The 13,398-nt window shown below is 36.0% G+C and overlaps 3 protein-coding genes across 3 annotated transcripts; 1 reads left to right on the forward strand and 2 right to left on the reverse strand.

Moving 5' to 3' along the window:
• Positions 1–4,761: 4,761 nt before the first annotated feature.
• Positions 4,762–6,915, reverse strand: BRETT_001684 (uncharacterized protein; the record flags this gene model as incomplete). Its single annotated transcript, XM_041280227.1, has 1 exon — positions 4,762–6,915. One exon carries the CDS (start codon positions 6,913–6,915, stop codon positions 4,762–4,764), a length of 2,154 nt encoding a protein of 717 aa, XP_041135110.1.
• A 777-nt stretch (positions 6,916–7,692) lies between these two features.
• On the reverse strand, positions 7,693–10,002 carry BRETT_001685 (uncharacterized protein; the record flags this gene model as incomplete). The annotated part of the gene is made up of 2 exons (XM_041280228.1): positions 7,693–9,218; positions 9,270–10,002. 2 exons carry the CDS (start codon positions 10,000–10,002, stop codon positions 7,693–7,695), a joined length of 2,259 nt encoding a protein of 752 aa, XP_041135111.1.
• Positions 10,003–11,762: 1,760 nt separating this feature from the next.
• BRETT_001686 (uncharacterized protein) lies at positions 11,763–13,229 on the forward strand (the record flags this gene model as incomplete). The annotated part of the gene is made up of 1 exon (XM_041280229.1): positions 11,763–13,229. The coding sequence occupies one exon, from the start codon at positions 11,763–11,765 to the stop codon at positions 13,227–13,229; it is 1,467 nt and encodes a 488-aa protein (XP_041135112.1).
• Positions 13,230–13,398: the final 169 nt, after the last annotated feature.

Consider the following 13,398-nt stretch of genomic DNA (forward strand, 5'->3'; position numbering starts at 1 on the left):
AAACTTGAGTTTAAGTGACGGACTGGTTCCAATATTATCATTCACGAGATTGTTCCTGACAAATACTGAATATAGCACAGCTTCCTTCCAAAAATTGTGAGAAACTTTACCAGAATGCAACATGGCACGCGCATCATTCATAATCGTTAAGTTCAAGCGTTCAGCAACACCATTAGACGCAGATGTATAACCGGAGGTAGTATGAAGTTCAATACCTTCACGTTCTAATATGGTTTTCAATTCAGCATTTAAGTATTCAGTACCTTTATCTGAGAAGATTTTATGCACTCTGTATCCTTCCTTGCTAAATTGGTTTGATACCCATCGAACGTATTTATCAACTGCACGAGCAACATCACTCTTGTGTTTCATCATAAAAACCGTTGTATACTTAGTATATTGGTCCTTAAAAGTAACAAAGCAACCCATTTCGCCAACACTCGTGTGCGTCTWGACAATGCAAACATCGGAATAAACAACATCAAAAGGAATAGGACGCAAGTAATAGTCTCTTGAACCCTCTATAGCATTTGCTCGTCTCGCCTTCGCTTCCATACAATCAACACAACCTTTGCTGAGCAATTCATCAAGTTCCTTTATTTCCTTYTTCGAAGCAGTAATCGTCCCATGATTAATAGACTTTTTTTGATTAGCCTAAGGTTAGCATGAGCCAATTTAAGATGTAAGTTGTTTATATGCAATTGTCCTCCACCAATCATAAACTGATTAAAATCACCTGGTATATACCATAGCTTGTTAACTTGAACTAACTGAATACATTCATCTCCAACATTGAGAACCTTTGAATAAGTCTGAGATTTGGTACCAAAATCGTGAAAGTAGGTCTGAATTCGGCATTCAGGGCAACGGTTGATATCGTCTTCTGAAAAGATAGTAGGAGCACCCTCATAATAGTGTAGGTAGAGTGTAAGAACATTTCCCATGTAATTAAAGATTATCCTACCGGAACCTTCCAATTTCTTTTGACTATCGTCATAACCAACAGAGAAAACTTTATCGTCCTTGCGGAAAGGCATGTAATCATGTAGCCATTCCCTATGACCTGTGAGACTAATGGCAGCGCCATTATCAATTAAGATAAAATCTCGAATGCCTCGGAGTATTCAAACTATCCATTGGCACGCTGCCTAGGACTTGTAACTCGGAGATATTAGTAGATTCATCGCTCAATTTGACATTATTCATATTCTCCTTCCTCTCATTCTTCTTGCCTTTGTTAGATTGATCCTTCTTCTGATGATCAGATCCATGCGAACGGTTATTATTCGGCGGCTCTTGTCTTTTCTTGTTTTTCGAAATGCTGGAATAACCTTGCTTGTTGGAAGTCACAAAGATTGACTTGGAAAGCGACTTCGAAACAATCGCAGCATTACGTTTAGACTTGACTTTTCTTTCGATCCATTTCTTAAATTCAACTAAGTCGTTTATTTCATCAAATTCTGAACAATTTCCTTTAATCGATTCAGCGACACCGGGTCTAAGATGGGCCAAAATATCTGTATCCCCGTGATAGCAACTACACCATTTTATAGATGTAATGACATTGTCAATGATGTTGACATAAACACTAAAGAGGCTTCTAATAATCATCATGCCTGATAACATCTAAAACATTCCTAAACCATCCTGATGTAATTCAATGTTTGTCACAATCGTAAGTTCCCAGAATAATAAGTAGGGCTTGCAGTATTCTATGAACAAATTCCATTTGCATAAGCAGCTCTATTCATCAATAGCAGAGTTTGGTAGTAATTCCATTTCTGACAAATTTCTGATTAATATATATGAGATCATCTCGTTAAGAATATCGAGTAGGAACAGCTTCCTTGACTCAAAATTGAGATAACAACAATTCACGCGCAGCAAAATATGATTTCACTTGAAAAGTAAACGAATCATTAAACATCTTTAGGCATCGAAATAATGTATCTGAAGCTCAGTTAAAAACCAGCTGATAAAGATAATATGAATGAGATTATGTAATCGATATGATCAGCGATCTACACAAATTTCTCAATCTGTTAACACTCATAACGGATCTTAGAAAATTTTCCCAGGAGGCATAACCTGAAAATATTTTCATCAAGCGAGAATTTTTCTTGAGAGAAATTCAGTAGACATAAAAAAAATTCCTTCTCGTAGAATTCTCAACTAAATTCAAAAGAAAAAAGATGGCATACACATCTGCCTCTTCACAAAAATCACACAAATTGGTTATCCTGTCTGTGACGCCATGTTGGAGTTAAGAGAGACCTTATGAGTTACTCCCGGGCTTTAGCTATCAAACTCCTTCTTTAATAGAACTAATAAGAACCTAGCAGTCGGGGAGATTCAGACAATTGTAAGGTCGGTTACCTAAGTGGGTGGATATAAATGTACCAAGTGGTCTGTGTGATAATGTTAATGCCTTTAACATTCTAACAATTGTGTATGTATCACCATAGAAGAAAATGAATTTACTTCCTTTACTCTGTTACCATCAAAGTGGAGTCGAACTAGTTGTATTGCAAAATAGGCTATCGGGTCTCGTCCCTTCGTAGAAGAAACAAGTTATATAAAAAGAGGTAAAGTAAAGTAAAAATAAAAAGGAAAATAAAGTGAGGTAATCATACATAATAAAAAAAAARAGATTTAATTCTCAGAAACAGAATTATGATCGCGCATAATTATTTTTCTGCTGATTCCCTAACATACACAGTTAGTGGCATTTTATCCAGGATTGTCTCTATTAGATATTATTCTAAATCTTCGTTATTTTAGAATAAGTTCAGATCTCAAAAACAAATAAATCTAATGACATATAATAATAGATTACCTAATACTAGGTAATATTCTCATATGTCCGACATTCTTTCCATCCTTCTCTCATTACCAGAGGGTAAGGACCTCTATTTATATTAAATGGAAATGACACATTTCCCGAAATTAATTATTATTTTACTAATATCAGTTCATGACAACGGAAGACACTTTCCCTCCTCGGGAAATGTTCGTCAGTCATTTACAATGGCATGGACTGTCCCCGTCCATTCTTTAACCAGAAGTCAATTCTCTTGACTTAATTACTATTGTTAATTAGCTCATAGTTATTTTAAACATGAAATTAATTCATCTCTCGCGTGACTCTTATTTCGGACCAAGTCAGAGTATTTCTCACTCTCCCTTTCCTTATTGGGAACAGTGACTTTCAATTATTTCTCTGGCTTTAAACCAATAGGTTCTTGGTTTGACCCCTTACACTCTTATTATTATAACAGCATAAATCATTTAACATCTTTTGCTCATTTATTTTTTAGACTTTTGTTAATTCTGTCGGAATTAAGAGAGACCTTATGAGTTATTCCCAGATTTTAACTATCAAACTCCATTTTTAATAAAACCGATAAGAACATAGTAGTTGGGAAGATTCAGACAATTGTAAGGTCGGCTATCTAAGATGGGTAGATATAAATGTACCAAGTGGTCTGAGTGAAGATGGCAATGCATTCAACATTCTAACAAATGTGTATATGTCATCATATAAGAAAATTAATTTACTTCCTGTACTTTGTCATGTCAAAACGATGAAGCTCTCGAACAATGGAGTCCAACTTAGAGAAGATGGTATTGTTATATCATCTGATTAATACGAGAACTACATCTATATAGTGAAGATATTCCCTTTCGTATATCATTATACATACCCTTTATTATATACTACAATAAATATCGAAATACTATATAAATTTGGTAACACTAACTTTAACATGTCTCCATCAAGTGGTGTCGAACTAGTTGTATTGCAAAATAGGCTATTGGGTCTCGTCCCTTCGTAGAAGAAATAAGTTATATAAAAAGAGGTAAAGCAAAGTGAAAAATCAAAAAAGGAAAATAAAGTGAGGTAATCATACATAATATAAAAAAAGATTTAATTCTCAGAAACGGAATTATGATTGCGTATAATTATTTTTCTGCTGATTTCCTAAGATACAAAGTTAGTGCATTTTATCCAGGATTGTCTATAATAGATATTATTCTAAATTTTCGTTATTTAAGAATGAGTTCAGATCTCAAAACAAATAAATCTAACGAAACTTAATAATATATCACCTAATACTAGGTAATATTCTCACATGCCCGACATATCCATATTTATCTTGGTCAGATTGTTTGGATATCAGGAAATATTTACCCTACGATGAATAACCATATTCAAAGGAAAACGATGCCCTCTCTTGCTTTCTTTGGAAATCTACCAGTTATTTTAACATTGGGCTGGAAATTCATTTCAAGATGCTGCTTTCCCTAGTATATAACTGCACTTATTAAAGTTGTTGTTACCACATTTAGTATAGTTTTCGATACTTATTGTAGTATATAATTCCTATACAAGTTTTAGTATAAATCCAAGAGGGCAGCTCAACTTCGTATAAGAAGAACAACGACAACTATATTGAGATGTAATATCCTCTTGTGTCTATGCTAAATTTGACATACAAGTTATATACCACAATAAATGTCGGAACACTATAGTATACTAATCGGGTAATACAAACCTTAACATTGTACTTAATGTGACAAGGCTACATACAAGATTGACGAGCCTTGGCAAAAAATCTCTCTTTTAAAAACTATGGTTCTAGCTTTTTAATGCATACAAATTATAACGGTAAGCAAGTAGCCATAAATTATTACCAAAACAATATATTTTCATATTACATTATAGATCGGGCGATTGTATTACCGTTCTGTTTGCTGCTTTTAATGCCAATCACCATACCGCGTGAACTTACTCGGCAAACTAGTGACTGTACGACGATCATACACAGCACTGTTCCGGTGCTTTCCAATTTTGAAACTTCTAGTTGAGGAAGTGGACTCAACACTAGCTTTTTTGGATAATCGATTCATGTACCATTCACCCAATCCTGCTGCCACAATGCACACAAAAATAATAAATCCCAAAATACCTCCAAACCAACCATAATTTTCGACATCCCCACCAGGAACAGTAACGTTCATACCAAATAATCCCGTTACCAAATTCATAGGAACTAAAATGGTTCCCAAGAATGTAACTTTAGATAACATATCCGTGACCAAATTATTAAAATTAAAGGATTCAACCTGAAGTTGAGCAAGATAATTTGCATGCGCTCTACTAAGCACCTTTTCATAAGACAACAACGACTGGAACATAGTAATAAGATGATCCTGAATATCACCAAGATAAAGCGCTATTCCGGATCGTGGCTTGACAGGTTGGCTAGCGGTCACAGATGGTAATTTTTTATCTTCCTGACACCGCTTCGCAAACATTTTAATGACATCCGCCTTACCTTGTAGCAAACGCATCAAAGTCATCACCTTTCTTCGTGATTCACCAATTCTGAAAAGCATTGCCCTGAAATCCTTTTCCTTTAAAAAAAATACTGTGTCCTCTATTGCCTCAGCCTCATATTCAATTGAAGATATAACAGGGGCAAATCCATCGGTGATGTCATCGACCAGTGCGTAACAAAGCCAGTCGGATGATAACTCAACATAGTCCCTTAACTGCCTGACTCTTCGCCTAACACTTGCCGGATTATTAATCGGTGAGAAATGAACAGTTAGCATACCCTGCCGAAAAACGACCATATATACATTAACTCGTTCCAAAAAATCTTCGCTTTCATTGTCGTCCTCAAAAGTATGAAAACAGACAAAGTAATACGTTTTAAATAGTTCAACTTTCTCCCGTGCTTCCTGGGTTCTAATATCCTCGGCCGTCAAAGGATGAATACCAAATGCCTTCGCAAGTACTTTCATTTCATCCTCAGTTGGACACGTGCAGTCTAACCACCACACCGAATCCTCTGGTTCAAACAAATCTAAAACATGCGTCCCTGGCGCCAAAAGACTTGAAATATCTGGGGAATGTATTGTTTCTTCACGTTTAGAATTAAAGAAGCTGAATCTGTTCGGAGGTTCTGAAGTTCCATTCTCACCCCCATAAAACTTTTCAACTTGAGGGAAAGAGGCAGGTGCATTATTACCAGAGGATGAATTTGACGATACATTGTCACCAATTTGAAAGCTGCCTATTTTGTGATTCTGATCTAGTCCACCACCAGAGAGCCCATTTCTGGAAAAGTTCGACAACTGATAACCTTTGGGTGAGTATTTTAAAGCAGAAGTACTAAAGTTTTGTGATCCCGTAGTCATCATTCTATTTAACCCCACGGAAGAATTTCTAATGGCTTGTTCACGTTTTAAAATTTCCTCATTTTCAATCTTCTCTGTTTGAATATATTCTTCGAGCTCATCGACATCAACATCACCAACCCGAATGTGCTTCGGTATCATAGGGAAGCAGACATCCTCCTCTGTTTCTTGAGAATCGCCCGATGCATGTGAGTCCACATCACTTTCAGATTCACTAGAATCATTATTACTAGACTGCACAGATTCTTTTCTAGGAGATTTCCTTTGGCTGTTGTTACTAACTTTTGAAATGGATTTAAAGATCGGGGGATTGAGATTATTCACATTACTTGAATTGGACCTAGTGCGGTTGCGAATTTTATTATTGGCTGGAGTAAGTAAAATACTGCCAGTTCTATGCCCTCTTCCTGATTCTATCAAATTTTCAGCCTGCCTTTTAATTGCTTTCGAACCTGTGCGTGAAAATTTTGAAGAACTTCTATGCAATGGATGACTTTTCGATGCATTAGACTTCATTCGATTTAACGAGGAATCCTTCCGCGTACTGCCATGATTGCTAATTCCGTCTACACTAGCGACAACATCATCATCAAAAATCACGGCACTTTCATTTTCTTCTTCATCTCGACTAGTCAACTTATTCCCAATGGGTTTATCGGAGGTGAAGCTAACCCTATTATTAGAAATGCGGTTTGATTCCAACGACATTATGTGCCATATAGAAAGTAAAATGTATCGAAACTTAGTGCATTCGTTTATCCAAGATATTTAATAGATGTATCCCAAATCTCCGCAACTGAAGTAACAATATTACTTTTCTAAGGTAACTCTTCTGATGCGTTGGATAAGTTTAAACGCTTCTATGTAAATCAATTATCATTTTTTCACTCTAAAAAATTGCGCAAGAACGATAAAGCTTGCACGTTTTCCCAGATTATTATTATTTTTTTCCAGTCTGGATTATTCGGCGGGCTGTGAAATGATGCAAATTGGCACAAAAAGCGTTATCAGAACATAGAATAGAAGCTCAATATGACATGACTTGGATTTATTCCAACTTATTTGCGCACCTTTGTACAAAAACACTTTTTAATTTTCAAAATATGACATAATAAGGTGTACTGAAACAACAAAATAGATGCTTTCGTCGATTAGATATAACGATGACTATTTATATTATTTTTGATTTGTTGCAATTGTATCTTCTATTCTTTTAGTCATATATTGTAAAGGCTAAAAAACACTTAAACTAAAAAAGGTCGATGTGGAAACGAGTGGTGAGAGCAACAGTAGACAATAAATGGGGAATTGCCTATTATTCAACACAGAATACTCTATGTAGTGAGCATTTATCTATGTGATTATGCCTTACGGAGCAGCATTCGATATAATGCGGAAAAATATACATTACACATTTGCTATTAGTTAAATTTGATATTGAATACACAGAGAGAGAAAGCAAAAAACATTGACATCATATCATCATTATAATTCCAATGTGCTCATATTTCTTGCTTTTTCAAGAGGCTTTTCGCAGAGCCAAGTAGAGGCATACATGTTAACCCTATCGATAGCTGTTCCATCCTCACGGACAGCTGCTGGTGTACATTTAAAGCCAAATTCTTCAAAATTTTTAATGTACCATGGCGATTTTGATGCCGAACGCAACATCACCCTCCCACCAGGAGCAAGAGCACCATCCAAAGCTTCAATTTCCTCATTTGCTTCAGATCCTTCCTTAGAAAACCAATCCATATGATCCATAATAATGGCTATTGTTAACGAATGTTTTGTCATTCTGGAAAACACATCATTGAGATAGTCTGTGTGAATTCTAATGTTGTTTAATGGACTATCATTAGATGTGAACTTCCGGAAAGCACTTTTGGTGAGGTAGTCAGGACAATTACTTTTGGAGTACTTTCCCTTCAAGCAGAGGTAGTAAAAGTAATTATCATCCGAAATCATGTATTTATTGATAATTGGATCCAACGTATCGGCAAGATATTTAAAAACGGATGACCCCATCAAGGAAGCTTGATTTGCAGGAACACCTAATGCCTTCCAAAGGAAAAAAGGATTGCCAATGAAGAGAGTCGAAAAGACTGGATTAAGGAGTTTTGATCTGAGTTTTGTCTGCCAAACTAACCTTTGCTGTTTCATGGTCTTCGCATTACACAACTCTTCCACGTAGTCTCCCATTCCAGCCATTTTGAAAATATATCTAGTGAATTTCAAAGGCCATTTTGAGAAACCGGTAAAATAAAGACCATTTCCTTTGATGTCAAAAGTTTTTGGACCATATTTGTACCAAAACTGGAATGCATTAGAGGACATATGGGCCGACATTTTAAGAAGATAGTTTTTGAAGTCATCAATTTTTCCCTCACCAAACATCTGCCATATTTCTTCTCTTGATAGGGATTTAAATGCAGCCAATTTAAGCTCTAGTAGATGACCTTGACAAGGATTCAAATCCACACAATGAATTCTTCTTGGAGGAGAAGATAAAGAAGCATATGACAAAATATTATCACCTGCAGATGTAATGGCTAAAACTGTATCATCCTTAGTGAAATGCAAAATACGATCGTCTTCCCGTGGGTCTTCCCAAGTGAAGGCATATATATACTGATCTTTAAATTGCCTATAGACCGGCTTTTGCTCATCATAATAAACACGATAAATGTCTTTCTGATAATACATGGAAGGATAAGGTAGGTTTCTGGACTCATTAGACATAGCGGCCTCGTGACTCTTACTTGTTTTGACCGTTAATACTTCTGAACTAGGAACATCCTTTGGGGCCAAATAAGGCGATTCAGTTGCTAGCGCATTAATTCTGTACAACAAAGACGACGACTTGCTTTTATCACAACCTAACCAAATATAATATGGAATTCTTCCAAGAATATTATTATAGAGGTTCAGGGACTTGATGGTGCCAAAACGGTACTCAAGGTAATCTCTTCTAGCAGGATCTAGAAAAACACGGTCAGCTTCAAACCAAGCTCTCCAGAACGTACGCAAAATCCATGGAACATGTCATCCGGCAAGTCCACCGACAGTATTGACTTTTCCAATAGTATTCGCACTGCTTTGAATTCCAAAATCAACACAGCATATGAGACCTTCCTTTTTTAAAAGGTCCGCGGCATGGTCGATAGCGGAATGGAACGTTGGAATCATCGAAAGGGAATAGGAAAAGGTTATAATATCAGCTTGTTGCTCTGGAATTGTGAATGTACAAGCGTCAGCTAACATAAAATGAACATTTGTAAATCCTTGACCTTCAAATCTTTGACGAGCAACTTCCAATAGAGAAGATGATAAATCGACAATATAGATTGCCTTAAAATGCTTCAAAGGAAGAATAGAAATCATCTGTTCAACATTATGGCCCGTTCCTCCTCCAACGTCCACCCACACTAAGTTGTCAATTTTTTGAACGTGGGAAACTAATAACTTCAACGAGTCTTCCCTTCCCTTCAAAAGTGCAGATCTCGTAGAGTCGTATATACTCGCTTGCGTTTCGTAAAAAGTTTCCAAAGCCTGCTGTTGGGGGGCATGATCCGAGCGTCTTTTTGAGGAAGGTAAAAATGGCTTAAAAAAGCAATTCCAACAGAACAGAAAAACAGTTCCAACCTTGATCTTCTTCAGTGCTGAATAAATTGCTGCTGTGATAATTCCAGCAAGAACAACTGTTAAAATCGCGGAAGAGTTTTGTTCTTGGGACAATCCCTTTTCGAGGTACGAGGGAATTTTATCCGAGACGAAACTGCTGACGTTTTCCATTTTGAGGGAATTATGTCGTTGTCCAAGGGAAAACAAGTAGTACTTCGGTCAAAATCGTATTGAAACAATATTTTACAGCAGCGGAAATTTGACACTGCAGTCATGGAAATATTACCATACTTATATATGGAAACATACACGTCCTACAAAATAAGGTTGGCCCCAGCGGGGAAATGCACATGTATGAACCCAACAGAAAGCACACCAGTTCCAGGATCATTTGTGGCCGGAGGAACAAGAAGAAAAGAAAATAAAGAATCAATAGAAAGACATCTAAATGCGGGAAATTTATTCTTACATCTTACATGTCAGTGAGTATATTAATTTATTTTGTTTAAAGAAATACAAGAATAACCCATGTGCCATGTGTATTCTAGAATGAAATATATACCAAATAAAGCTAAAAATTGTAATCTGGGGAACTGGGAACTGTGATAAGGACTCAAAAAAAAAAAAAAAGCTAAGAATAATAAATGAATAAAACGTGCCCCAAGAGATTGCACACACTGAGCATTTCAGAATTGATCTCGAAGATTTTTGGACAGGACATGATCCTTTAGTAATAAATAACTTTTCATTATAATTACTTTCACATGCAAATAAATATACTTACTCTTTTTGTTCAGAGCTCTCAAATGAACATTCCACATGGCCCAACTATGTGATATGCTCTGACATCTTTTTTGATAAAATGAAACAAACACAATATTACTGGAAACTATCCCCATATTATTGTTTAGTCGTAAAGAACTTTTTTTTTCGAACTATATACGTAAGACAGGATGGATATCTCTAAAAATTCAAGTCGGGATCAATGTCTTAGTATGCGTATTTTTGATTTTGCATACGTAGTACGAAGAAACGAGTCAGTTTCGTGATACCAAATATAGTCGTAAAAATGCCGGTCAGATAGATGCCTCGCCCGGTAAATGATTGGGCTAGATTTCAACATTTTGCAACCATATATTGCTTTATGTGAAGCTATGAATTATTTCGTGCACCCAGTCGCGCTATTTGTGAAACGGTTGAACAAAAATCCCAGAAATCTTTTTTTTTTGTGAATTGTTCATTCTTGTATGCTTCCCACTCCTGTCGGGATTTGTCTCAATTATGACATTTCGTTCATTTATATATACAATTACATGTTAAATAAGTGGGATAATCAATATTTTGGGATTATGCGATTGATGAATGTTATAAAAAGATAAAATCATAAAGAAAAAGTCCAAGCCTCGAATCACGATGCTAATCACAATCTAATAAAATTTGTGCTATCTCTCCCACATACCAACTTATTTACAAACGAAACAGGCATTATATATTCAATTACTAACTTTTAATAATCTTGAAAAAAGATTCAGTCAACTCATGAGATATCTTCGAAATATGTACTCGATATTCCCCGTTCTACTCGATACGATTACTATAGATGAATAAAAAACGTGACGTAAGCGCGAAATATCGATGGATTATCGTTAATGTCGAATTCGTTCGTTCACCACCTTTTTTTGCGTACAATCTTTTTTATCAACACCAAAGAAGGCTTTAAACCAAATTTTAAAGTCGGATCCACAAGCTATATTTGGCAAGAGATGTTACAGATCAGGCCTATATTAGGTCTGAGATTTATTGGGATCCGAAACATTCCTCGAATACAGCCGGGAGAGCCTCTTCTTCTACATCTAAAACCTCACTATGCTTCCCGAAACGCATTCTTTTGGTCGGGATCAGCAATAAATCAAAGAAAACTGCTGCATCAAATGGTTCCATTTTTGCAAACAACAAATTTTCCAAAAATATTAACTGAGCATAACGTATTAAATGTTGATTTGAACTTTCGCCGCAGAAGACTAAACCAGTTTTGGAAAGGGCAGGTCAGAGGAGCAGCATTCTGGAGGATCGGTACAAATCTTAGGATATTCAAACAGATGCTTCAAGACTCTGGGGACAATGAATGGAAATATCGTCTTCTTTTGTTTTTATTTCTATTCATTATAATCAATTTCCTATTTAATATAATGATGGCAATTTTGACAAATATATATTTGGAGAGATTACAGGCTACATCCAGCAAATTTGGGTTTATGATTAATAGTGTATACAAGCATGGAGTGGTGGAGGAAATGATTACCATAAACGATCAAAAGGCGAACGAAAACTACTTGAGATGCTTACGAATGCTTGCCCAAAAAAACGGGTTGAAGAATTATGACACCGAGGAAGACCCAAAGAACAAGCAAAAATTGGAGGAGGATGCTAATTATAAATATAACATTGACAACATAATAATGTCTACGGACCAACTTGATAAATGGTATTTCGAGAGAAATGACTTGGACTACATTTCAATGTATTGTGATCTTGCCTTAAGATACGCATTAACTCTTCCAAGCAAGCAAAGCAGATTAGTCGAGCACACAGTAGATATTTGTTTCGGGATAATTAATCACTATGAGAAGGTTGCCCACGAAGAAGTTGGATCATACAAGTTGAAGAACAAGGCTCTAAGAACAAAGGCGGATATTATGGAATACAACAATGTGAATTTCGATGAGATACGGACGTGTCTTTTTAATGCTTTGGAACTTTTGGAAAAACACGAGTTTACAAGCCAAAACACGAAATCGATAATAAAGGATGTCACTGAAATTCCAGAAGACCAGACTCTTGGAAACAATATGCTAAATTCCATTCTAGATTTGTGCTCTTTTTTCACAGATTCAAGAAGACCAAATTATATCAATATAGCATTGCAAATGCTAACATCCACATTGAGATCGCTTGAATGCGAGCTATCTGTGCTCGACAAAAAATATGACTCAGAAGCGTTATTTGGAAGGAAGCAGGCGGTTCACTCAAAAGATGAAAGAAGGTTAATGGAACTTAAATTTGAAAAGATACCATTAATTCAAATGGAGATTAGCGAGATCCTTTGGTATGGAAAACATTATAATCAGGCCATTGATCTTGCAAGAAGTTCGGCCCAGAAATCTATGCTATACTCACATGGAAATTACAATTGTGCTAAAATAGCACGAATTGGATTTAAGAATTTGGCAACAATGTATTCCAAGGAGGGAGATAAGGAGACAGCAGAACTTTGCAAGGTGCAATCTGAGGGTATTGAGATACCATTAGAAGCGTTTTCTGTTCCTAGCCGTACGGTAAGGGACGCCGTTCTAGAATACTGGTTTGGATCCTGGGGTGAAGTAATGTTCCCGGGTTAATTAATACGGTAACAACGATGATTTCGAAATATGTAATTTATTCGCTCACACATGTACATACTATATTATAATTAATTTGTTAACAGGAGAAATCCGTGTACGTAAATTTTTTTCGCACACTTTCATTCAACTTTTTTTTTAGAGGCATCAGAATAAACTCATTCAAACT

This window comes from Brettanomyces bruxellensis, chromosome 4, assembly GCF_011074885.1.
Source record: "Brettanomyces bruxellensis chromosome 4, complete sequence".
In the NCBI taxonomy this organism is placed as follows: domain Eukaryota; kingdom Fungi; phylum Ascomycota; class Pichiomycetes; order Pichiales; family Pichiaceae; genus Brettanomyces; species Brettanomyces bruxellensis.